The sequence below is a fragment of the Lepidochelys kempii genome, chromosome 6 (assembly GCF_965140265.1).
Source record: "Lepidochelys kempii isolate rLepKem1 chromosome 6, rLepKem1.hap2, whole genome shotgun sequence".
In the NCBI taxonomy this organism is placed as follows: domain Eukaryota; kingdom Metazoa; phylum Chordata; order Testudines; family Cheloniidae; genus Lepidochelys; species Lepidochelys kempii.
Genome location: NC_133261.1, coordinates 43882161 through 43904968, shown reverse-complemented (window position 1 = coordinate 43904968; position 22808 = coordinate 43882161). Strand labels below are relative to the sequence as shown.

The following is a 22808-nucleotide window of genomic DNA, read 5'->3' as shown; positions in this document are numbered from 1 at the left end:
ATCTCAGTTTTTGCAGACATATTCCCGTAAGCAAATAAACGTAACACTTAAAACACGGACCGAGTAGCCTAAGGCTTACTTACATAGGGGCATTTTACATTTGCAATACCAGTAATTCTTCCCATGAGCTGCATTGTACGTACTCCTTCTGAAGAAGTATTTGTATGGCAGACACAACTGAAACTATAGTTCTTGTGTTATACTCTCCTTTTGGTGTTCCCTTTTACAATACTGGTCCTGATATGAGGCTACTGAACCATGGTGTACCACTGCTTACATGTACCATTTTCATTATACTCCACTGGAATCAATTTAAGGATCATAGAATCATAGAATATCAAGGTTGGAAGGGACCTCAGGAGATCATCTAGTCCAACCCCCTGCTCAAAGCAGGGCCAATCCCCAATTTTTGCCCTGATCCCTAAATGGCTCCCTCAAGGATTGAACTCACAACCCTAGGTTTAGCAGGCCGATGCTCAAACCACTGAGCTATCCCTCCCCCTAATAACAGATTACAAGAATTATCTTAACTGGAAATGAACTCAAACTGCAATCTTTGAAGTGGACACTCCCAATAACCTCTGAATTTGGTGATTTTTAATAAAGAGGAACCTGCACCAGAACTATGCCTGGTTTTGGTTGTTTTACAAAACTGACACCTAGTCTCTAACTATGGTTCTACATTTTCCATTAATTTTACCTTCTCTTTTACAGATCACTCCAGGAAAAAAAAGCCTCATGAAATCAATAGAGCTATGCCAATTTACACCAGATGAACATCAGACACATAGTTCTTTTGTTCTGTTTTATCTTCTAGAGATTGCACTGATGCGGTCTTATCCTTTCCCCAAACAAAGACAATACTTCTGTACACTGTGTAGTGCCAGATCTAAAGAAAGTGTTATGAGGGGCCCAAGCTGCAAAGTTTGGAATCATATCCATATCTGTTTAGTTCTGGGGCATAGGGGCCCAGTCTTGCAAGACGTTTCATGTCCTCACAAGCAGCCCCCTGCACGATTAGGTATTTGGTTTGGGGCCAATTTCTAATTAGGATATGTAGATTGTATATTTTTCAGTAGGGGAGGGTGGGAAGGAGAAGAGAATCTTCAGAGCATTTTCTTGTGAGAAGTGTTCCTCAGAACAACAATTTGTGGTAAAACAGAAATACCACCTCTATTAGGTCATTTCAGGCAAAAGTTATTTATATTCAAACAGCCATTTTAATTCTGTTAGGAAAAAAGGTGGTTGGAACTTGACAAAATACAAGACTGAACCTCTCTGTGATTTGAAACATCAAGGGTTAGTTTAAAAAAAGAAGAATTCCTGGCAAGATCCTCCTTAATCCATGGATTTAAAGTAAATTCCCAAAGTGTGCAAAACAGATCAGTAATATAAGACAGTTCACTATTTGATGAGAGCTGCATCAGGTGGAGAAATCTAACCGTAGTTGTTTTCAACAGCTTTTCACACAGCCCATGAAACCTGCTAACAGACGGTATATAGATCCGAGCAATGCAGTAGCACTTATTCTTTGTGTCTTTCTGAGTGGTTCCTTCAGCTGAACCAGCAATCTGCAAATGATATCAACAAGCAATCCTTCTAATTAAGTTTAACAGGATTTTTATTGTATCCCTTCGTTCCTCTAAGGACTGCATGCCAGTGATACCAAACACAAACATATCACTCAGCACCACATTAGTGACATGCAGTCACAGGACTTGAGCTAGTCTCTCTATGAAAAACTGGGAAAGAAAGCTTTAATTCTTTACAACATAAAAGGTCACCCATTAGAAATGAGAAGGTTAAACATATTGCCTTGCAAAGGCACATAACGAATCAGCATCTGGAGGCAATTGCTAGCCTCCCTAAAAAACCGTAACTCACCCTTAGACATAGTTATCAAAATAAACCAAACCCTCAGTTTTATGCATAGTACAGTGAATTTGGGAAGTTATACTGACTTCGGGTGAAATTCTGGGCTCAGTTTATGTGGCCTCCTGGGATGCATTCACCCCCTGAAAGCCGCGTTAAAAAAGCGCTCTGCAGGGTAAGTGATCATGGAGATGGTCCGCTCCAGAGCACTATGTTCCATGAGTAAGTGTTTTTCAGCTGCTCGGATGTGAGGAAACCTATTCCAGCAAGCAGTCCTGTGCAAAAGTTTGCCTCCCCCTCCCCCTCTTCCTACTGGGTCACAGATGGCTGCAGTAACCTGAGAGAAGCTCATCTGTGGGGAAGGGAAAGAAGAAAGAGGGGACTGTGATTGGCTAAGGCTTATAATTTTATTTTAAATCCACATAGCTGGGGAATAATCATGGGGGAAGGGAGTTCTCTCCTTACCTCACATCCCCACTGCTTCTGACAGCTCTTTTCTGTGTTTTGTCTGAGCTGCTTGGTTGAAATGTCCATTTCTGACTCAAGCTCTTGGAAAGAACTGGGGCTTGCCAGCTGATCAGATGATTCATGATCACCTCAAAATGGGAACCTTCTGCTAAGGATAAATGGAAACATCCTTAGCTATGGAGCCAACAGGGACCCTAAAGCTCTTAAGGGCTCCTCAGTATTTAGGCATACTGGATGGTCCCGCAAGAACTGCATTCACTGACAGACATCAGAGAACTATGTATCTAACAATCTACTTCCATGTGCAATTACCCACTTGCATATATAAATATAGGGGGTAGAATGGGGCATAGCCACTGTGAAAATTTGACCTTCTGTACCCAACCCTCCTTTTAGACAATTGGGTTTATTTTGCCATGCAGTATCTAATTTTCAAGCAATACAGAGCCCTCCCTCCCCCAGACAAGCAGGTCAGCCTTAAGTATCATCCTGGCTAAGATACCACATGTGGTATTGCTAGTCTTTCTTGGACCACTTGAAAATTAGGGATAGCCTCTAACATGTACTGAGGGATTTTTTTCTGTTTTATGAAACTCACACAAAGTCCTGCATTACTAAATCCCAGGGGATCATGACTTCCATATAGAATTCAGTCCATTTTTAAACACTTTCTCAAAATGTTTACATCATTATCATCACAATGAAATACAGAGCAAATAAGCACCTTTATAACACACATTAACAGACCACACATTAACTACTAGACAAAAATCCTGAAAACATTTGTATGGCGAAACAAGTTACCCTCATGTCTAATGTAACTGTCCCCAGTAGTCTCAACAGGAACTATTAGTAAAGGTGCAGAAAAAAATCCTAATAGACTCAGTGGAGAGTTGAAGACACTACTCATGACTCCATCACTCCTTTCTAGTATTTAGGAACTTAATTATTTCCCAGCCTTCCCAGTAACAAATGATAGCATCTTTAGGTTCATGATACCCATCACTCAGCAGCTGAAAAATAGCTTTCCCTTGAAGGCGTTCTGGCACATCAACACAATTAGTTTTAAACAAGTACCAACACACATCCGGAGGAATGATAATGGCACGGGGATCAGCAAAGCACACTTACAAAAAGAAAATTGGATACTAGAGGGAGAGAAACAGGGCCTATAGAAAAAGATCACACTGTGACCATGGCAGCCAAATATTAGGAGTAGCAAAATGTTCAGTGATTGTTTACTGCATGGTACCCAAGGATGTGAGAAATGCACACTTTCCAGTTTGCCTAGGATGGCACAAACCTTAGCGCTGGAACTGAATCTTGGAGAGCTAAGCAAGATGTAACAAGCAGGGTTACCAATAAACGCCCAATACTGGCTTTTCTAGTACCACAAAACTCCCATTAATTTCACAGGGAAATCCAGTTTACAATCTGATTTCAATGGGAGCTATGGGTGTCCAGCAATACAATATAGCTCAAAAATGATTTAAAATGTTTTTCAGACAATACTACACCAAAATGGCTGACCACTGAGCAAGTTCCTTAAACCAGATATATTTCTCCATATAATAAAACAACCTAGATCCTGTCTGCAAACATTGTGGACTGTTTCTTCAGTCACCTCTATTAGAGGTAGCTCAAATCCAATGAAAAACAAAAAACACAGACATCCTGAAAAGCTACAATAACTTTTTCTTTTCTGCCAAAGTAGTAAAATAATCAGTGCAATCATCAAGGTCAAGATTTTCAAAAGCGACTAAGTAGTGATTTTGGCCATCTCAATTTCTGGGTGACAGTTTGAGACACCTTAAAAGGCAGGTGCTCAGCGCTGACTGAAAATCAGGCCTCTTCAACTTCTCTCAGTTTGGGCACCAAAAAAAATGAAGACACCCAAAATCACTAGTCATTTTTGAAAATCTTTCCCCTCTCCTTTTTCTGCAGGCAAAACAATTCCTTTGTGTCACAGAGCAACAGATATAAAGTATAAAGAGATTTTTTTGGTTGGTAGTTCCACTGAATTGACTCTGTCCACTACATGCATCCGACAAAGTGGGTATTTACCCATGAAAGCGTATGCTCCAATATGTCTGGTAATCTATAAGGTGCCACAGGACTCTTTGCTGTCTGTTTACTTTGTCTACTTCATACCATATTGCTTGTAGAAGCTATGAAAAATGCTAATCCTCTATAAGACTATGAATAATAAAAACTTTACGAAACATAAATTACACTTCTTGCCTTCAAACATCCTGCATAAAAATACCATTTATTATAGCAGATGCTCATGAATTAAAAGGCAAAAATCCAATGGTTTGGTTTAGAAGGTTCTCATAGAAGACTTAGATCTCGATCTGCCTCTCTACTACTGCAATTTTTATGACTTTTTATCTTTAGCCTTGTGATCCATATATCCTTGATCACCATAGTGCCTATAAATAACTAATGAAAATAAATGGATGCAGAAGTAAATCCTCAAGTATAAATTGCTATATAATACCTGAACTGTACTATTTGCAGTGAGGAACATACATGCCGGAATAACATTTATCTAAAGCTTCTCATTTGGCACACAATAAAAATATAACAATGCTCATTAAATATGCAAACAAAAAATTTTCAAAAAACCCCAGACCAATCCCAGCTATACCATATACTTTTCTCACTGTGTATATCTGTAGCTACCATTTCAGAAATGCAGGAAGTCTTTAACTGAAAGGCTAATACTCTTTAGCCTCCCTCAACCTCAGACTATAAAATATGCAAAAATTCTGCTTTGTCATAGCGCTTTGCAAAAATGAGTGCTAAACGGGCTCAAATTGTTCGTGGTGCTTGAGATCTTCCTACAAGATGCTCAGCATCCTAAAATCCGGTTGAAGTCAGTCCAAGGAGAGGGAATTCAGCACCTCGTAAGATGCCCATTTAATGAGCCCTTTAAAGAGCTAGTGCTTATTTCAACTGCTCTGAAATTTAAAGCCCTTTTCATATACTTTCATTAGAGTGAAGTGTACATCATTCTATTTAGGCAGGAAAACAAAAGGTACCTTTAGTTCACATCAATTGTCTTTTGTGGTTTCTTTACTCAGGCTCCACTGTGCAGGAGGAAACTGCCACTCACTCCCTGAATTCATTATAAAGCTGTATCAATATAAAATCAATAATGGAGGGAAATGAAATAGTGTTCATACTGTACGCATAACACACCCCAGAACAGACATAGTGGGCTCAACTGTGCTCCTATCAACATTAAGGACAAACTCCCATTGACTTTAATGGGAACAAGATCAGGCCACATTATATCAGTATAAATATAAACTACAGATATGAACTGCATTCTCAAACTATGTAATAATATTTTCAATAGTTGATTAAGGGCCCAGTCTTACACTCACTAAAGCCAACAGTTTTAACATTGACTTCAGTGGGATTAGGATTAGGCTCAAAGACAGAATAACTACACTAAACTAAATTAAAAGAATAGCAATGCCATTGTATAATTTTGGTTGTATTTCCATCATCAATAAATATTTCTTATGGCCATAATGTGATAATTTCGGGAATCCAATCCTGAAGGTCCCATCATCAATTTCAAAGGGATCTTCTCACATGGACTGTTTGAAGATTAAACCAGGGGTAAAAATAATTTAAAAGATTTATCGGTACACAGGGTGGCCGGGGTCCTTGGCAAGGTAGGGAGGGGTGGTTCTGGGCCCCAGAAGGGGTGGGGCTTTGGGTAGGAGGGGTGGGGCTGGGGCCAGACTCCCCCAGCCAGCCCTTCAGTGCTGCCCAACGTGCACCACCCGGGGCTCCGGCCGCTGGCATGTTAGCAGCAGCAGCAGCAGCAGCAGCCGGGAGCCCTAGGCCCTTTTAAATTGCCGGGCCCCAAGGCAGCTGCCCCCCAAGTCAGTGGCCCTCCCGGTACGGTCGGCTGTGTACCGGTGGCCACTTTCTTATCGGTACGCCGTACCTGCTTACTTTCACCTCTGGACTAAGCCCAAACTTCATACTCACTAGATTTATTTTTATTGATAAGACTACAAAGAGGCACCTATCTCATTCTATGTCAAAGCTCTTTACGACGTAACTTACAAAATCAAATACACCCTCCCAAACTAAACATAAAAATCCCTGCAGCACACAAAAGAGAAATAAAGAATAGCTTTATCCATCTTTTTCCACACACCCCAGTAAAAAAAATGTCGGACATTGCAGCATTAACAGTTCTGTTTAAGAAAAATATGACTATGTGTAGTATTTTTGAGCACCCTAAGGAGAAAGCATGATCCATTACTTAGTGTGCTAGTTTAGCACTTTTGAGATGTAGGTTCAAATCCCTGCTCCACCAGAGACTTCCTGTGTGACCTTAGGCAAGTCACAGTCTCCCTATGCCTTAGTTCTCCATGTGTAAATGAGTATAATAGCAAGTCCCTACCATACAGGGGTGTTGTGAGGAAAAAACATTAAAGATTATGAGGTGCTCAGATACTACAATAATGGGGGTCATGTAAGAACCTGAATTAGACATAATTTATAAAGTAATTAGATTTGTAGTTGCAAACTTCCTTTAACCAACTGATCCCTAATTTGGTTTCAGTGGCAATGTTATGCCTGCGCAACTGAAGGAATAATTAAACACAATTTTTACTTACCTACTTTCCACCGGTCAGAATCTTTTATCAGATTTTGAAATGTAACTTAACATCTCTCTTCTTTTCTTTTTGTTTGTTTTGCTTTGCTTTGCTTTGTAAAGGACCTGTTGCAAAAAAAGTCCTCAAGGCACATTATAATTTTCCAGAAAAGAGTTTAAAATAAAATTAATTCATGCACCTCAGTACAAAATGATTTAATGACTCGTCTTTATGAACTAATATGTAATCCGAGTTCTGAATACATAGAAAGCATGGAAGTAATATATAAAGTTTCATATTTGCACCTGGTTCCCAGGTAAAATATTTTAAGTGTTTAACCAGGAATTAAGTTGTCAAGAGTTATTTTCACCTCATATGATCTTTGTGGAAATGAAGGTAGGTTCATTTCCGTCTCAGTGATTTAAAAATAACGGATTTCTCCACAATCGCTTGTTTCAAACAAAGATGCACAAATATGGGTAAACCATTAAACAAGACCCATTCACTGTAAAGCCAAAAATATTTGGTCATTCAAATACATCAACAATAAAATGCATACCCTGAGCCATGTCTACAAATATTATGAATTTGGATTTTGGTCACTCCTATTATAACAAAAACTATAGTATCTATGCTGGATGTTATGTCAATTTTAAAAAGCTAATCCATGTTTTGACATATTACTTTTTTCATACCAATTGCAATAATTTAGGCCAGTATTTGTTAGGATACAGTGAAAGCGGAACAAACACTGGACCAGTCAGAAATGGGTCCTGAGGAATTGCATTACTGAAAGCTAAAATACCAAGTAAAGTTCATATTTAATTTGAAGACTACCAACAAATTTCCACAAGCCTTATTTTAATACTTTGTTTGCACTGAAAATTGGCTTCCCAAACTCTGGGATCACTAAGAGGCCACATCATAAATCAAGGCTATGCAGGAAAAACTAGGCATGCCCAAAATAGGCATTTCTAGATTATGAGTATAGGTGGGTACTCAGAGCTGCCTTTCCTGTCACCTTTCCTCTAAAATGCCCTTCCCATGCTTTCCCAACCATGAAGTGTAAGTTTTTCATCCTCTTGAGCCACCTAAAAATTGATTTTTCATAACACCAGGTCAGTTAGAATGAACTTCCCACAATTCAAAAAACACACCTGACATGAACTTTCTGGGTCTGGAGCCACTAAACACAGTTCTTTTCTTTTGTTCAGGGATATGACCTGATGACACTTAAATCAGACTTTGTACACATCAAAGCCATCCAAAATAGATTTTTCATGTTCCATCACGAGCTAGAACAAGGTTTTGCTGGCCCAAAACCCAACCAAATTATGCTTTCTATGACAAAGAACAATCCAGAATTCATATTTAACATCCGCAAAATACCAAGCACAAGTTTGTTGTGACTTGGACATACCTATAACAATTTGTCCATGCACCTGCACTGCCTAAAATTACTTTGCATGACATGGAAACAAATGAAATGGACTCTCTTCAACGCAAAAAAAGGAGATAGGAGATTTTTCTTCAAACCGAAACAAAGAACTGTGCTTTCCATCAATGGGTTTTATGTTAGAACCATTCTGAGAAGGCTTTGCTAAACACTGAGAAGCCTAGATATTGTGCTCCCTAACAAAGAAACACAACAGTTGGGTTCATACCAGTTTGGGGACCCAGACTGAGGTTTCCATGAGTCAATGTGATTTCAATAAACAGCATGACTCTAAGGAAGGAAAAAATATAAGTCTCTGAATATAAGTCATGCATTAAATCAGCTGTTCCCTTAGCAAAGCACCCTCCTTAAAAACCTGCTTTCTTGCCTTGTTACCAAGTGGAACGATAAAATGATATATTTATTTCTGAACATGACGAGCAATTTAGAAAATTAACGGAAATCCATTTGAAATCCCACTTTGCATTGATGTAACTCAATGACTTCTACTGGAATTGCTCTAGATTTTACAACAAACAGGCCCAAAATCTCAAAATATTTCATTTTGTGTTATTTGCAGCTGGAGCATATGTCTGTTGTGGCATGGTCTGAACTACAGTACTAGGGCCAAATATATCCCTGGTGCAACTCCATGCACTTCAGTACACTTATACCAGGGATGCATTTCTCGTCCATAATTTAAGAATCAGAGAATGCCCAAATGATGACAATATTTTATTCTGGTAGTTGTCAGCATCAAATAACATTAAGAAAGCTTTGACAGCAGAAGCGGTGGTAATAAATGGGAACTATAGGTGCTTAAACAGGGATTTCTCTTGCACGAAGTTGCAACCTAAGTTGTATTTTATTGAGACTTTCCATTTTATTGAAAGGATTTATGACCTACAGATTTTAGTCTTTTCATGGACTGAAGGTGTGTTTGGGGTGAGGCCTTTTCAGACTGTCATAACTGATTGGACTGATGAGCAGTGGGCCGATCAAATCCAAAGGTCCGTGTAAAGATATTAGTTTCCTTTCTGGAAACGCAGGGTCATTTTGTATGTTTCAGAATGGTCTGCCAAACTAGTAGCAATACCTAATTTTGAGCTACAGTTATTCTCATTTATATTGGCAACCCCTGACTTAACAATTCCATGTACACAGGCTCATATACATCTTCAAGAGGCACAGCAGTTTCGTCTGACATCATAATGTTCTTCTATTTACTACTGCAAGTCCCCAAGAGTAATACAACATATGCCTTTCCCTCTGAAACAAAGAGCTTTATTCCTTATTTCTACAATACTCTCAGTCTGAAGATTCAAAATTCCATGGTCTCTCATCCAGCCTAAATTTCCCACTTTCCCTATCAGCCAAATTATCATGCACACCTGCACTCCTTATTTTCCACTCATTTGTCTTTAGCTTGTACTTCCCTTATTTTCACTACCTTTTTACTGACTCAAATAAGATCACCTGGGACCTGGCTTATATAGTACTGCTTTAAATTCAGTATACACAGGAATCCATATGTTCTTAAGATGTTACTGACACCTGTTAACAAAGCACTTTATTTTGGTTGGTTTTTGTGGTATATATACTAACGCTCATCCTTATTACTAACACTTCCTCTTTATAGGCTTTTTTAAAAATTTGTTTCCCTAGAATAGCAAGAATGAAATACAGTATCTTATTTATAGTGAATTTCTACAAATAAAAACTATTTGGGTATTACACTTTAAAACTTAGCTGAATTTAATGTCAGCACACTAAATAGGACCTTTGCTTAATGCCTCTTCAAAAAGTTGGTGAAATCTGTTCAGGATTTTATGCGAGGAATCTAATGCTTATCTGTGGCCTTTCAATCAAGGCTGAGCACAATGCCATGTTTTCTGCTGTACCATCAATAATATTAATGTATTTTTAATAAGATTAGTGATGTTTGTATTGGAGGATAAGTAGAGGATCTTCTTGGCTGACATGACCCACACAATAACCATGAGGGCAAAAATTGACCAACCAGGAAAGTCCTCAACCTAATGCTCCATTCTGTGCCACATGATGTTGCTGAAAATTAACCACACCAGGTTGATACCTGTGTGTAATTTACATTAATTGAGGTTAGTTCTGGGTACTAAAAAAATGACACTTTTCAGCACCAGAACTTTGTCATTTCTCATTCCCAGAATTCCTCTTTTGGGCTTTGGATTGCCATTGCAAAAATCACACCAACTTACTAGTGTTGTTTAACTCCCTCTATTTCTAACAATGCCTGTTTCCAGGTCCCAAAGTGCTCGTGTCAATATTGTTCAAGGGTAGTAATTTGGACCTTTCTGGATTCTGCAATGCCTTGTCTGAAACTGTTCCACTTTAGTAATGCCCTTCCCAGATAATTCTATCTCCAAAAAATACCTATTTTGAATGCATACTTTGTTAGATGATACCTTCCCTATTTCATTCCACGTTCTGAAATATGCAATGGGCCTGACAGTACAGTCCTTGCACACCCACATCTCCAACTGAGGTTAATAGGAGCTTGGGGTGCACAAGGAAGGTAGGACTGGCTTAAACATAAGTGAGAATGGATCAACAAATGCTTTCTTGAGCACAGCGTGGGTCCTGAAGTGTTTATTCTAAATCCCAGAATGCCTACTATGGATCTTAAAGGTTATTTCAAATGCACATGGGTGAAAGCTGTAATTAAGGAAAAAAACACAGCTCCTATAATAGCACATTTAGCAATTCTTAGTCCTCATCACTGTATCAGTTGAACATCTTATTACTGCTACAGTCTCTTCGATTACTCAGAATTACATCAATACTGACAAAGTGCATGTATTTATCATGGATTCTGAATGCTGAAGTAACCAGTAAAGAAAATATAAAATACATTGTTATTTCTTGAGGGCATCAATAGAGCAGACCGTTTAAAAAAAAAAAGATTATAAAATTTTACTTCACAGTCCTTTTCCAGATCACAGATAGTCATAATTAAAAGAATATGGACTTAATGTAACATTAGCTGGTTAGCCATCAGCATCACACACACACACAAACACACACACACAAAACAATAAAATGAGATACAGAATTCACTCTTCCAATGATTGTCATTGAACTACTACATTAGTAAACATTCACAGTATGAAGTCTCTTTCAATATATCTCCAGCATAAAAAGTAGTGCAAAAAAGCATTCCAGTCACTTTGCCACTGCATTCAGACCATGTTAAATGATTATCTTACTTCATTTCTTCCATGTATTAGACAACAAATGCTGCAATGCCTCCAAAGAGAGTTATAAAAATAAACAATTTCTGGAGGTTCAGCAGCCTTTTCAAAGTTAATTTCCAATTAAAAACAAACATTAGCTATTTCAAGATAACATTTAGACCTATGTTCTGTAGAATAATTTTGGTTTTTACAATAATTTTTACTGTTTTGAAGATGACAACTATGAAATCCAAAGATTTATGGTAACAGCTATTAAAGCATTGATAAATGGATAATGACTGCTGAACTTCATTGTTTCTTACATAGTAAATACCTCTGAATGCCAACTTTTACCACTGAGATCTTAGTGATGTCAACAGTTCACACACCCAATTTAAAACTGTCTTGGTTTTAATGATTTCTTCCCCTCATGTGCAAAATGCCTGCATTCTAATAAAAATATAAAGTTTGAAATTACATAAGCTCAAACCACCTCTTCCACAAGGTATATAATTTACTTGATATGTAATACAAGTTTAGCAACACTATTCTGTATTTGTATTTAACCAATAAAGAGCATACTACTGTATGCTTGAGACTTTTGTTTGCATATTTCATTTTTATCACTGCACTCTTTAATGCATAAATATATTTGGAAACTTTCAATATTACACATCAGTTTCCACAGATTTTGAATTTACACAGTTTTTCTTTTCTGTCTCACTGTCATTCCCTGTGTCCTGACATTTTTTTTCCTTTACACAAAGAGACTCTTTAACGCCTTCTTCCATCTCCAAATACTCTGATTTACCCTCTGTGGAAGAAGATGATGAGCTTCTAAATTTCTTCAGTAAATTTGTTGGGAGGTATGGACAACTGACTGCATTTTGCGTCAGTTGTGTTTGTTCTTCATTCTCAGTCTCTCTGTGATAGAAATAGTTAAAATTGGAGACAATCACTGGCACTGGTAAAGCAATGGTTAACACACCTGCGATGGCACACAGGGACCCGACTATCTTCCCACCCACAGTTATGGGTTTCATGTCACCATAACCAACTGTGGTCATGGTCACTACAGCCCACCAAAAGGCATCTGGGATGCTTTGAAAATGAGTGGAAGGTTCATCAGCTTCTGCAAAGTAAACAGCACTGGAAAACAAAATGACTCCAATAAAAAGAAAGAAGATGAGGAGCCCCAGCTCCCTCATGCTGGCTCTGAGCGTATGACCTAGGATCTGCAAACCCTTAGAGTGTCTGGAGAGCTTGAAGATGCGAAACACCCTGACCAGACGGATGATCCTCAGGATTGCAAAAGACATGGCCTGTTGACCATTACTGCCCTGCTGCTGGGCCAGCTCAGTGCCCAGGGTAATGAAGTAAGGCAAGATGGAGACAATGTCTATGATGTTCATGATGTTCTTGATGAAGACCGCTTTGCTGGGGCAGGCAAACCATCTCACTGTAAACTCAAAGGAGAACCAGATGATGCAGACTGTCTCAACAATGAAAAATGGGTCATTGAAGATAGTGTTCCCCCCACCATTCAGGTGCAGAGTCTCATTGAAAAGCCCCCTCCCCAAGCCTAGGGACAATATGAGCTCCTTGTTGTCTCTGAATTCTGGCAAAGTCTCCAGACAGAAAATGACGATGGAGATCAAGATGACCAAGACAGAGACAATGGCAATGCCCCTGGCTGCACTGGAACTCTCTGGGTACTCAAACAGCAGCCAGATCTGCTTCTTGAACTCATTGTTGGGCAAAGCCCTATCTTCTTCCTCTTTGACGAACCCTTCATCCTCCCTGAACTTGAGCATGGCCTCCTCCCCAAGCTGATAGAATTTCACTTCCTCAGTGAAGATATCAAAGGGCACGTTGACTGGCCTCTTCAGACGGCCCCCAGACTGGTAGTAGTACAGGATGGCATCAAAGCTGGGCCGGTTCCTATCAAAGAAGTACTCATTCCTGAGTGGGTCAAAGTACCTGCCCCGCTTCGCCGGATCACCCAGCAGTGTGTCAGGGAACTGAGCCAAGGTCTTCAGCTGAGTCTCGAACCGCAGTCCTGACACGTTGATTACTACCCGTTCGCAGCACTCATACTCGCTGTAGCGTATAGTGCTGTAGCCCCCAGGGCCACCACCGCCACAATCATCAGGTGGCTGGTCCAAATACGAAAACTCATCCACCTCATCCTCATCACTGTAGAAGAACTTTCCTTCCTCCTCATCCTCTTCATCCTCCCCCTCATCCTCTTCTTCCTCCTCACTCAAGTCCTTCAGTATCTTCTCTTCAGAGCCACTGAGAGGCAGCAGCTCAGAACAGGGGAAGGAGGCCCCACAATCCCTGCTACCCAGATAGTGGCTCCTCTTTCTCCCTCGCTTCCTCCTTCTGCTGTTCTGACGCTGGAGCAAACTGCTGTGTGATGCATTGCCATTGTGAGAAGAGGAAGCCCCCCCACTCTGTACCTGGTGGTAGTGGTGATAGGGTCCGCCTCCTAATGAGGCCCCACCTTCTACTGCTGCTGTTGCTGCTGCCACAGCTGCAGCTGCCGCTGCCCTCGAGTGTGCCAGTCGTTCTCTCTCCCGAGCCCGAGCCTGGACGGCATATCCATAGGGCATGTGGCTGTTGCAGCCAGAGCTATCTGCACTCACCATTGCAACCTCCATTTTGTAATTGTTTATTTGTTTAATACAAAATAGTCTGGAATATCTATAGTCACACCTCGACTTCTATGAGGACAAGTTCAAAGCCATTTGCATTTGGAGGACAGTTTCTTGGAAGCACAGCACATCATGTTATTAATAAAACTGAATTTGAGTTTTGCAAAATTGTAACCACCACAAAATCTGCATTTTCTTATCATCCAGGATGTCTGACACAAATAACTGTTTTGCTATCAAAAAAATAACATATGCAGCCTTCAGATTTGATCTCAGAAAGAGTCTAGGCCTTGTCCTTTCATCCACCAAGCCTCTTTATTCTTATTACACTCCAGGGCCTATCCAGAATCCACACATCTGTTCAAATTCATGATTTTGTTGTAGACTCCAAGGACTGCACCCAGCAACGAGCAAATGTTTATGCAAAGCAAGGAGGTAACTGTCCTGTTGTTTTCTTGACCCAAAAAAGTTTCAGGTCTTTAGTTTATCATTGTAACCAAATGCCAATAGTCTCTTTTCTCATTTGCTCCAAGCAATGCTTTGGCCTAGCAATATGATTACTGCTTAATAATATTTAGGGAGTTGAAGTAACTTCCAGCCATCATTTTATTTACACAGTGAGGAGGTCTTTGCAAGCCTTCTTTCTTCAGCCTGTCAACAGTGTCTCAAACCTTGGAGCAGCACCCAGGGCAGTAGCTGCAGTGGCAAGAGGAGGAGGAGGAGGAGAAGGCTGCAACACTGGCTCTGAGGTCTCCATAGGGGACAAGGGAGTGGATCACCCTTTGGTTATGCTCATGCAGAAGTACTTAACCTGAGGCACATGCACACACACATACACACAAAAATAACAAAGAAAACAAAAAGGTTTAGAAAAGATTGGTTCATTTTTCTAAGAGGCCACAGTGTAGGTCAAGTGCAAATTGTGTCATTTATTAAGGTGTTCAGCCATCCACTACCCACACTATTCACATTTATACATCACACACACACACACACGCTCCATACACCCATAGATTTTATATGACTGTGTGTATGGAAATGGGTGTGTGCATATATACATATAAGTGCACTTAAGTATATAATTGTTTTCTCTTTCAAACTCTAGATCCATAAATCCATAAAAATGGATCCATAAAAATACTACTGTATATGGCATTCAAATTTTGCAAGACTTTTATATATTAATATATATGTATAAAATCTTACATACATATATATCAAATGTTGCACAAAGAGACATATATACAGAATAGCTTTTGCTATATATTTGGAACTTAATTAGAAGCAGGAATGATACAGTGTATTCTAAATCTAACTTATGTTTTAGTCATACTGCACCGTTGTACTAAATTGTCACTTAGTAACAGGTACATATCTGGGCACATTAAGTGAGGAACATCCATACTTGTATGACCAAAAAAATACAAACTGTAGCTTCTATGGAGCAACACACACACACACACACACCCCACCCCACTACACCCCTAAGAAATAGCACCCTCATTTATAGCTACCTGTTTATTAATATGCCATTATACTTACTGTTCCTAGGCAGAGAAATAGCAACGCTGTTCTCGTTCGTCCAAGGATCTGGAGAAAGAGCTCCCGCGGAGGGGACTGTACTAAGCAATCTAGGTTTGCAGGTGTAGGGACCGTCAAAACTACAGGTTGATGACTTCTCTTTCTCACTTCCCTTTATATGGAACCAGACCTCCTGGAGGGAGCCAGACGGCTAGCCCGGCTCTGGAGCATTCTGGTCAGCGACGATCACTTCTTAGCCCAGATCTTAGCAAAACAACAATCAAGAATCTTGCTCCAGAAAAAAAGAGAGGATTCGCGTGTGTGTGTGCGCGCGCGCGCGGGAGGGCACGTATGTGTGTGTGTGTGTGTGTGTGTGTGTGTGTGTGTGTGTGTGTGTGTGTGTGTGTGTGTGTGATCACTAGTCTTCCCAACCCCGGCGCTTGCTGTAGGATTTGTGAATCAACGTGACATAATCCCTGTACCAAGCCCGGCTCTGGCTATTGATAAAAAAAGATGCGTCCTGCTTGTGGCAATTTCCCTCTCAAGCCCGTGCACACTGCAGCTGCTCGCCCCGCAGTCCAGCTACCAGTCACGCTCTCAGCCTCCACTTGTTGTTGCTGATGTTATTTCTAGGGCGATGGGGGGTGGGAGTGATGCAATTACAACAAATACAATCAAAATCAACAGCGAGATTTTCACTCCCGGGTGTTCAAGCCCCCGCGCAGCAATCAAGGGAGCTCTGTGATCAGTTATCTGCCGGAGCAAGAACTGTTGCTCTCTCCCGCTCTCTAGCCCCCTTTTGTCAGTCCTCTGCCCAATTCTCAACTGTGTTTACGTACCACTGAAGGGCGAACGCCTGGTCTGATTTATTCCCCGGGCTTTCCAGCCCTCTATCGGCCCCTAGCGGCCGCAGGCCCCCTTGCGCTGATTAAGGTATTTGCAAACCCCCTTTGGCATTGTCTCTTTTTGTATTCATATATTAATTATTGAAAGAAATATTCCAGAGCTGAATAATACATACGTTGGCTAATAAAACTTAGCTCTCAGGTCAATGCTCAAGGCTGTCTTTTTATTATTATTTTTTTAAGAAAGAAAATCCATGCTGCTCAGAAGGCACTGGAAATTTCAAAATGAATCAGAGAATAAATATCACACACAATATCAGGTACAAGCTGGATCTACCTGTCTCCTGCTGAATTTTGGCCCTGATCTCCCAATCTGCAGCATCATAATAGAGAATCAGTCTTACTGCTCCTACTGGAGCAAAAAAGAAATCCAATCTACAATGCACCCTGGAGTAGGAACGCTGCAAAACCCTGGATGTGGCACGGGGATCCTGCCAAACTTCAGCCCCAAATTCTAATGCTTATATAGAGAAATACATCTGGCTACTCCTAATGCATGAAAAATCATCACCGTGGCACATCACTGCCTATGAGCACCACAAAACCCCAGATCTGGCTTATGGATCCTACCAGATCCATCCAATTTTAGCCCTTAACCTGCCTCCAAAAAAAATTCCATAGCATGAATAGGAAACAAGTGTAGCTGCTCCTACAACACCCAAAACTGGTCAGATGGTACAGTTTGAGGGCTTGGGGTCAAATATGTCCAAGATCCAGCTGGAGCCAGATACCAGATCCAGGTTTTCGCAGCATTCATGAATGGTGAGGAGGGGAATCTAATTTGAAAACAATTTGAAAACTCCTACTTCACTGAAAAAAAAAATCTGGATCTTAATGCATTCCAGCCCAATAGCATGGAAAAAACATATGACTGGCACGTGGATCTAACCAAATTCAACCCCAGTCAAACAAAATGGGGGGAGGGAGGGAGAAATAAAAGCTTCTAGTGTATCTAAAAAATCCAGACCATAATGCAAACTGATGCAGTAGCCCCATAAAATCATGAATCCAACACCTGGATCCAGCTTTCTTTCTTTGTTTCTTCCAAACCTAAATGCCTACCAGCTAAATAGAGAAGTATGGCTGCTTCACAGCCACTGCAAAAATCCACATCCTAATGCGTCCCTCCATAACACTGCAATTCATAGATCCAGCACTTGGAGTCCATAGGATTCTTAGTCCCAAACCCCCAAATTGTGCCTTCAAAATAGATGGGATGTGTCAGGGTCCAGTATTTTTTTGTGCTGTATTCTTAATGTGGAGAACTGGACAACATCTGTAGTATTTGTATGACTATGGTGCATGCCTCTGTGTGTTTGTGTAAGATGGAGTTAGATCAAAAAGTGTTGTTAAAAGAACCAATGAGGAAAGGCAACGCAATGACACAGGTAAAGAATCCTGGAGAAAACAATGGGGAACTGTTGACTGGAGAATACCTCTTAACTGATTCCATCCAAGCTTGTAGAATTTATTCTTCCCAGGGCTAAGCCTAGGCTCAAAGGAGTATACTAAACCATGACAGAGCCCTGAACCTAGAAAAGGGAGGTGGGTTGAGTGAGTTAATAAAGGCTGCCCAAGGAGTGTCAGAGAGCACTGACCAGGAAGCAGCTTGCATCCTGGTCAGCACCATCAGGCCAGGAAACATCCAGGCTGATGGAGAGTGAGGGTCTGCAGCAAACAAGATATAACTGTGTACCCAAGAAAAATGAGGAGAGGGGCATCAAGGCTAAGTCAATTTTACCTAGAAGTTTAAGAGGCATTGCCAAGTGTAGGCAACACCATATGCATATAGATCTCTTATATATGCACACTTCTCTGAGTGCTGTGAACCTTTTGGCAAATAAATCATCCTTTGTTTAGAAGAAGTTGCCTCTGTGTCACTGCAAACTTACTGTCCACAGCTTCCCAAAGGGAAACTCTTGCAAGTGCCAGGTCCATTGGGCCTGCTAGGTATTATGTTTGGCAACCAGCGGGGTATAACCCAGAGTCCCAGTTGGAGAGTGGTTGGATCACAGGGTCCCATCCCAAAAAGAAGTGGAGCCAAGGGTCTGTCACTTGAAGGGGACTGGAAAAGAATCTCCAAAGGGGCAGCTTACCCAGGGACTATGACACAGGCCACGGAACTTGGAGGGTGAAGGCCAAAAATTGGATGGATCTGGCAGGCTCCATGTGCCAAATCTGGGGTTTTGGTGCTTTCCTGACCTGAGGTGCACAGAAGGAAGAAAAAGGAGACTAGAACAAAAATAGCCCAAGTGGCTATTTTGGGGATTTCTCTGTTTATTTTTCTTGGGTTCTTTTTAGGCTCATGATCAGGGAGATTCTTCAAAACAACAAAATTAGAAGAAGGAATATTACACTATTAGGATGCACTATCTGGGAGGATGGATATAAGGCACTAGTTAGGGACTCAGGAGACCTGGCTTCACCCCTCGTTGTGTCACAAGGTTCCTGGGTCACATTGGGCAGATCACTTCATTTCTCTGTGCTTCAGTTCCCCAGTTGTAAAATGGGGGTAATTATAGTTCCTTTCTCCCACATTTTGTCTCTCTAGAATGTTTTGACTGGAAGATGTTTGGAGCAGGGACTGCCCCTTTCTATGTATTTGTACAGTGCCTAACACAATGGGGTCCAGTCTTACTGCAGCCCCTAGGATTTACTGTAAAAAAAAAAAAAACCAAACTCAAAGTTATTTGCATTATGGAATCCCTGTCACTGGAAGTTTTTAAAAAGAGAGTTTTTTAGTCAAAAACCTGGCAGGGATCATCTAAGCTAGGTACACCTGGTTCCTCCTCAGCATGGGGGGGATGTCCTGGGTGACCTCTTGAGCTTCCAGCCTTATATTTCTGTGATTTTTTTTAAACTCTGCTTGCTCAGTGTACTGAATCAAATGCCCTCCTGTATTTGCAATTTTGAAACAGGACAAATGGGGAATATAATCATTGTAAAGGCACACAAAAGACCAGGAGATATTAGGTATTAGACTGTGGGTGGCATTTGCTCCTGTCCACATGCCAGAGGAAGCTTAAGGGGGATGGAAAAACATGGGGTGGTAGGGTTTCACCTTAGTTAAGGCTCTCTGAAAAACTCATGGGGAGGATGCTTTGCAGGTATTCTTCTGCAAGTAGAACCAGGCTATTCTAGTGTTTGGTCAGAAGCATGACCTGTGAAATTTAACACACATATTCTTTGACCCGGCTATGGACATCAGTCCCTTGCAGATTATTCCTGACAAAAGCAGGGGTAATCTGGGGAGAGATTAGATTGTGGGCTCACAATTAATGCTGCTTTTGGACTGTTAAGGTTACATCTACTGGGGGGAGAACTAGAAAGAGCAACATTTTGGTCCAAGGCAAAGAAGTCAAAAGCACTTGCTTTAAGAACTGTACAGGAGCTCTGTACCTGGAAATATCTCACATTGCAACCTGGTATTGTGCCAAACTGTCACAGAGGTAGAGAAAAGAATTTTGACATGTTTCACTACATGGCAGATATTTTTACCAGTGTCAAATGTATCCAATAGTGCCTTGTAATTTGGTGTCAGCTGGCACCAATTTATCCAGTTTTTTGAGTGGAAAAGGATGCTTTCATGAGCTCATGACTTTTAGATTCTACAGGCCTGAACTTGAAGTTCTTATACCAAAAAGCTGCCATTGACATCAATGGAAGTTATGTACATGGAGGAACTGCAGGATCAGGCGAAAAACTGTGAGTAAAACACTATTTCCATGGTGCTATAAATTTTGTCGAAGGACCCCATGCTAGAAGATACTATACAATACAGCACACACATATTACACTAGAAGGAAAGGTCTTGGTGTTCAAGCACAAGATCATGTATTAGACCATATTCTGACACAACTGTCTTGGTCCAAATTTAGCCTTGTGGTAACAAAGTACAACTCCCATAGGAGACTCTGGGCCAAAATCAGCATGTCAAAGTTTCTGCTGTATCCGCTATGGCCAACCTGATGGTGGAGAGAGAAGTACATTGTGGGAGTTTTCTGCTCTGTGGCACCAGATAAGGTTGGTCAGGAGAGAGGAGTTGCTTTGCCTCTGAGCCCTTCACATTAAATAGATTGTTCGGAGGGGAAGACCCACAGTTGTGTCCTTTCTACCTTTATGCATCCATGAATTCTGGTCAGATGCCACTACTACCAGCCCAGAGAGAGAGTGATTTTGTGCCATCATTGTCATGGAGGGTTCTGCTAGTTTCTTACTGACACCCTACAAATGAGAATTTGACCTTGTGTCTTAAAAAGAGACAATGATTCTGCCACAAAAGTTGAAAGAACATGTAAATTAATAAGAGGTGTGGTATAAGAACTGTGACAGTTTTATGTGTCATTTTATCCACAACTGTGTCATGGATTGGGGCATGAGATAATGGTTATGAGCTTTTTCTTTCTCACAGTTATATTTGCACAACTGCACACAAATATACATGGGAAAAATGTATGCATTTTATCAGTCATGACAACCTGAAACATCAGAAACAATTGTATGCAATTCTTACAATGGAAAATTATGTTGCCATAAATCAGGGTCCATGTTCAACTTGAATCCTAATGGCTTCAAATCAGTGTCAGATGGGAGCTTGATGCCTAATTTTATTATGCACCACTTATATAGGCCCAAGTGGGCAAAGACAGTAGAACATACTGTGTCCAAGCAAATTACGTGTAAACTGTGTCCAAGCAAAAGTTCATTAAACATCTTTGTATCGGGGAGGTTGTTGTACAGCTTTGTGGGTATACAAGCCACAAAGTTAACAGCAAAATAAATGTTCCCAGCTTGAATATACAAGCAAAATTAGCAGCCCCTGTCAGGGGTGCCAGACAGTTATTACTACACGAGGATGGAGAAAAATAAACTGTCAAGGCTAACACATAAATTAAACATGCCTGGGGCCAATTTTGATCTAGCTAGCAACCTAGGGAGAATTTATGATAGTGTTTACATTGGTAAACCACTATTTTTATTAGCCAAGTAAGCATACGGAAAGCCAAGGTCTCAATTCCAGAAGGGAAGAAGTGTGAGGAAGGTGATCCAGTGGTTGGGGTACTAGCCTGAGATTCAAGAGACCCCAGGTCTATTCCTTGCTCTGTCACAGACTTCCTGTGTGACCTTGGGCAAGTCACTTAGTTTTCCTGTGCTTCAGTTCCACATCTGTAGACTGAGGATAACAGCACTCCCCTACCTCATAGAGGTGTTGTGAGGATATATGCATTAAAGATTGTGAGGTGCTGAGAAACTATGATAATAATGGGGGTCATTTAAGTACCTGAGATAGAAATGTCTCTTTTCAAGGAATCCTGCACATCCCTGGGTTATCATGAGGATGATTTCCATTAATGTTTGTGAAGTACTTAGATAGTATGATGATGGCCATGTAATTACCTAGAAAGACAGTATATAAATAAGTTAAATATTAAATAGATAGGATTGGTGTCACTTTGTAGGTTTGGGGATGCAGACCCGGGGAGGCAAGAAATCCCTGAAAACTCCCTAGATGTTGGTTAAAGTGAACCCAGTCCCACCCCAACACAACTGGAAAGATAACTTCTTGCCCAGCCCCACAAATTAGAGAATGCTTGTGGTCCCCAATAGTACATCTACATCAGTCCTCTGTCAATGACTTAACATTTCCACAGGGGCATTCTCTGTACATAACCCCGGAAGACCCTCTTCTTGCATTACCAGTTTGTGACCCTGGGAGCCCCTCAATGCCAACTGGCAGAGGCCCCCTGTCATGGGCTGCAGACTCACCAGCAGCACCTCCTGCTGGTTGCCTCAGGGAATTAGCATTCCAGCCTCTGGGGCACCCTCTTCAGGCCAGTGTCTCACCACCCTTGGCCCCCCGTGTCCCTCCTGGACCCCGGTGCCCTTATCTTGGGTGCTGCCCCCTAGCAGTATCCCCACAGTTCTGGGTCTTCCCTTCCCAGGGGAACCCCCACCCACTATCCCCACCTCACCTCAGTCTTAGGCTACTGCCAGTCACCAAGTAGCCCCACTCCCTGGGCCACACCCCAGTCAGGGCCCAGCTGGCTCTCTAAAGGCTTTGAGCCAGAAGGTCCAGTAGAGTCTCTCTCTGTGTAGAGAGGGAGAAGGGG

General features: G+C 41.1%; 1 protein-coding gene across 1 annotated transcript; it reads right to left on the bottom strand.

Moving 5' to 3' along the window:
* Positions 1-12224: 12224 nt before the first annotated feature.
* KCNA4 (potassium voltage-gated channel subfamily A member 4) lies at positions 12225-14707 on the bottom strand. Its single transcript, XM_073350649.1, has one exon. It carries the CDS (start codon positions 14276-14278, stop codon positions 12284-12286), a length of 1995 nt encoding a protein of 664 aa, XP_073206750.1. The 5' UTR covers positions 14279-14707; the 3' UTR covers positions 12225-12283.
* Between the last annotated feature and the right edge of the window lie 8101 nt (positions 14708-22808).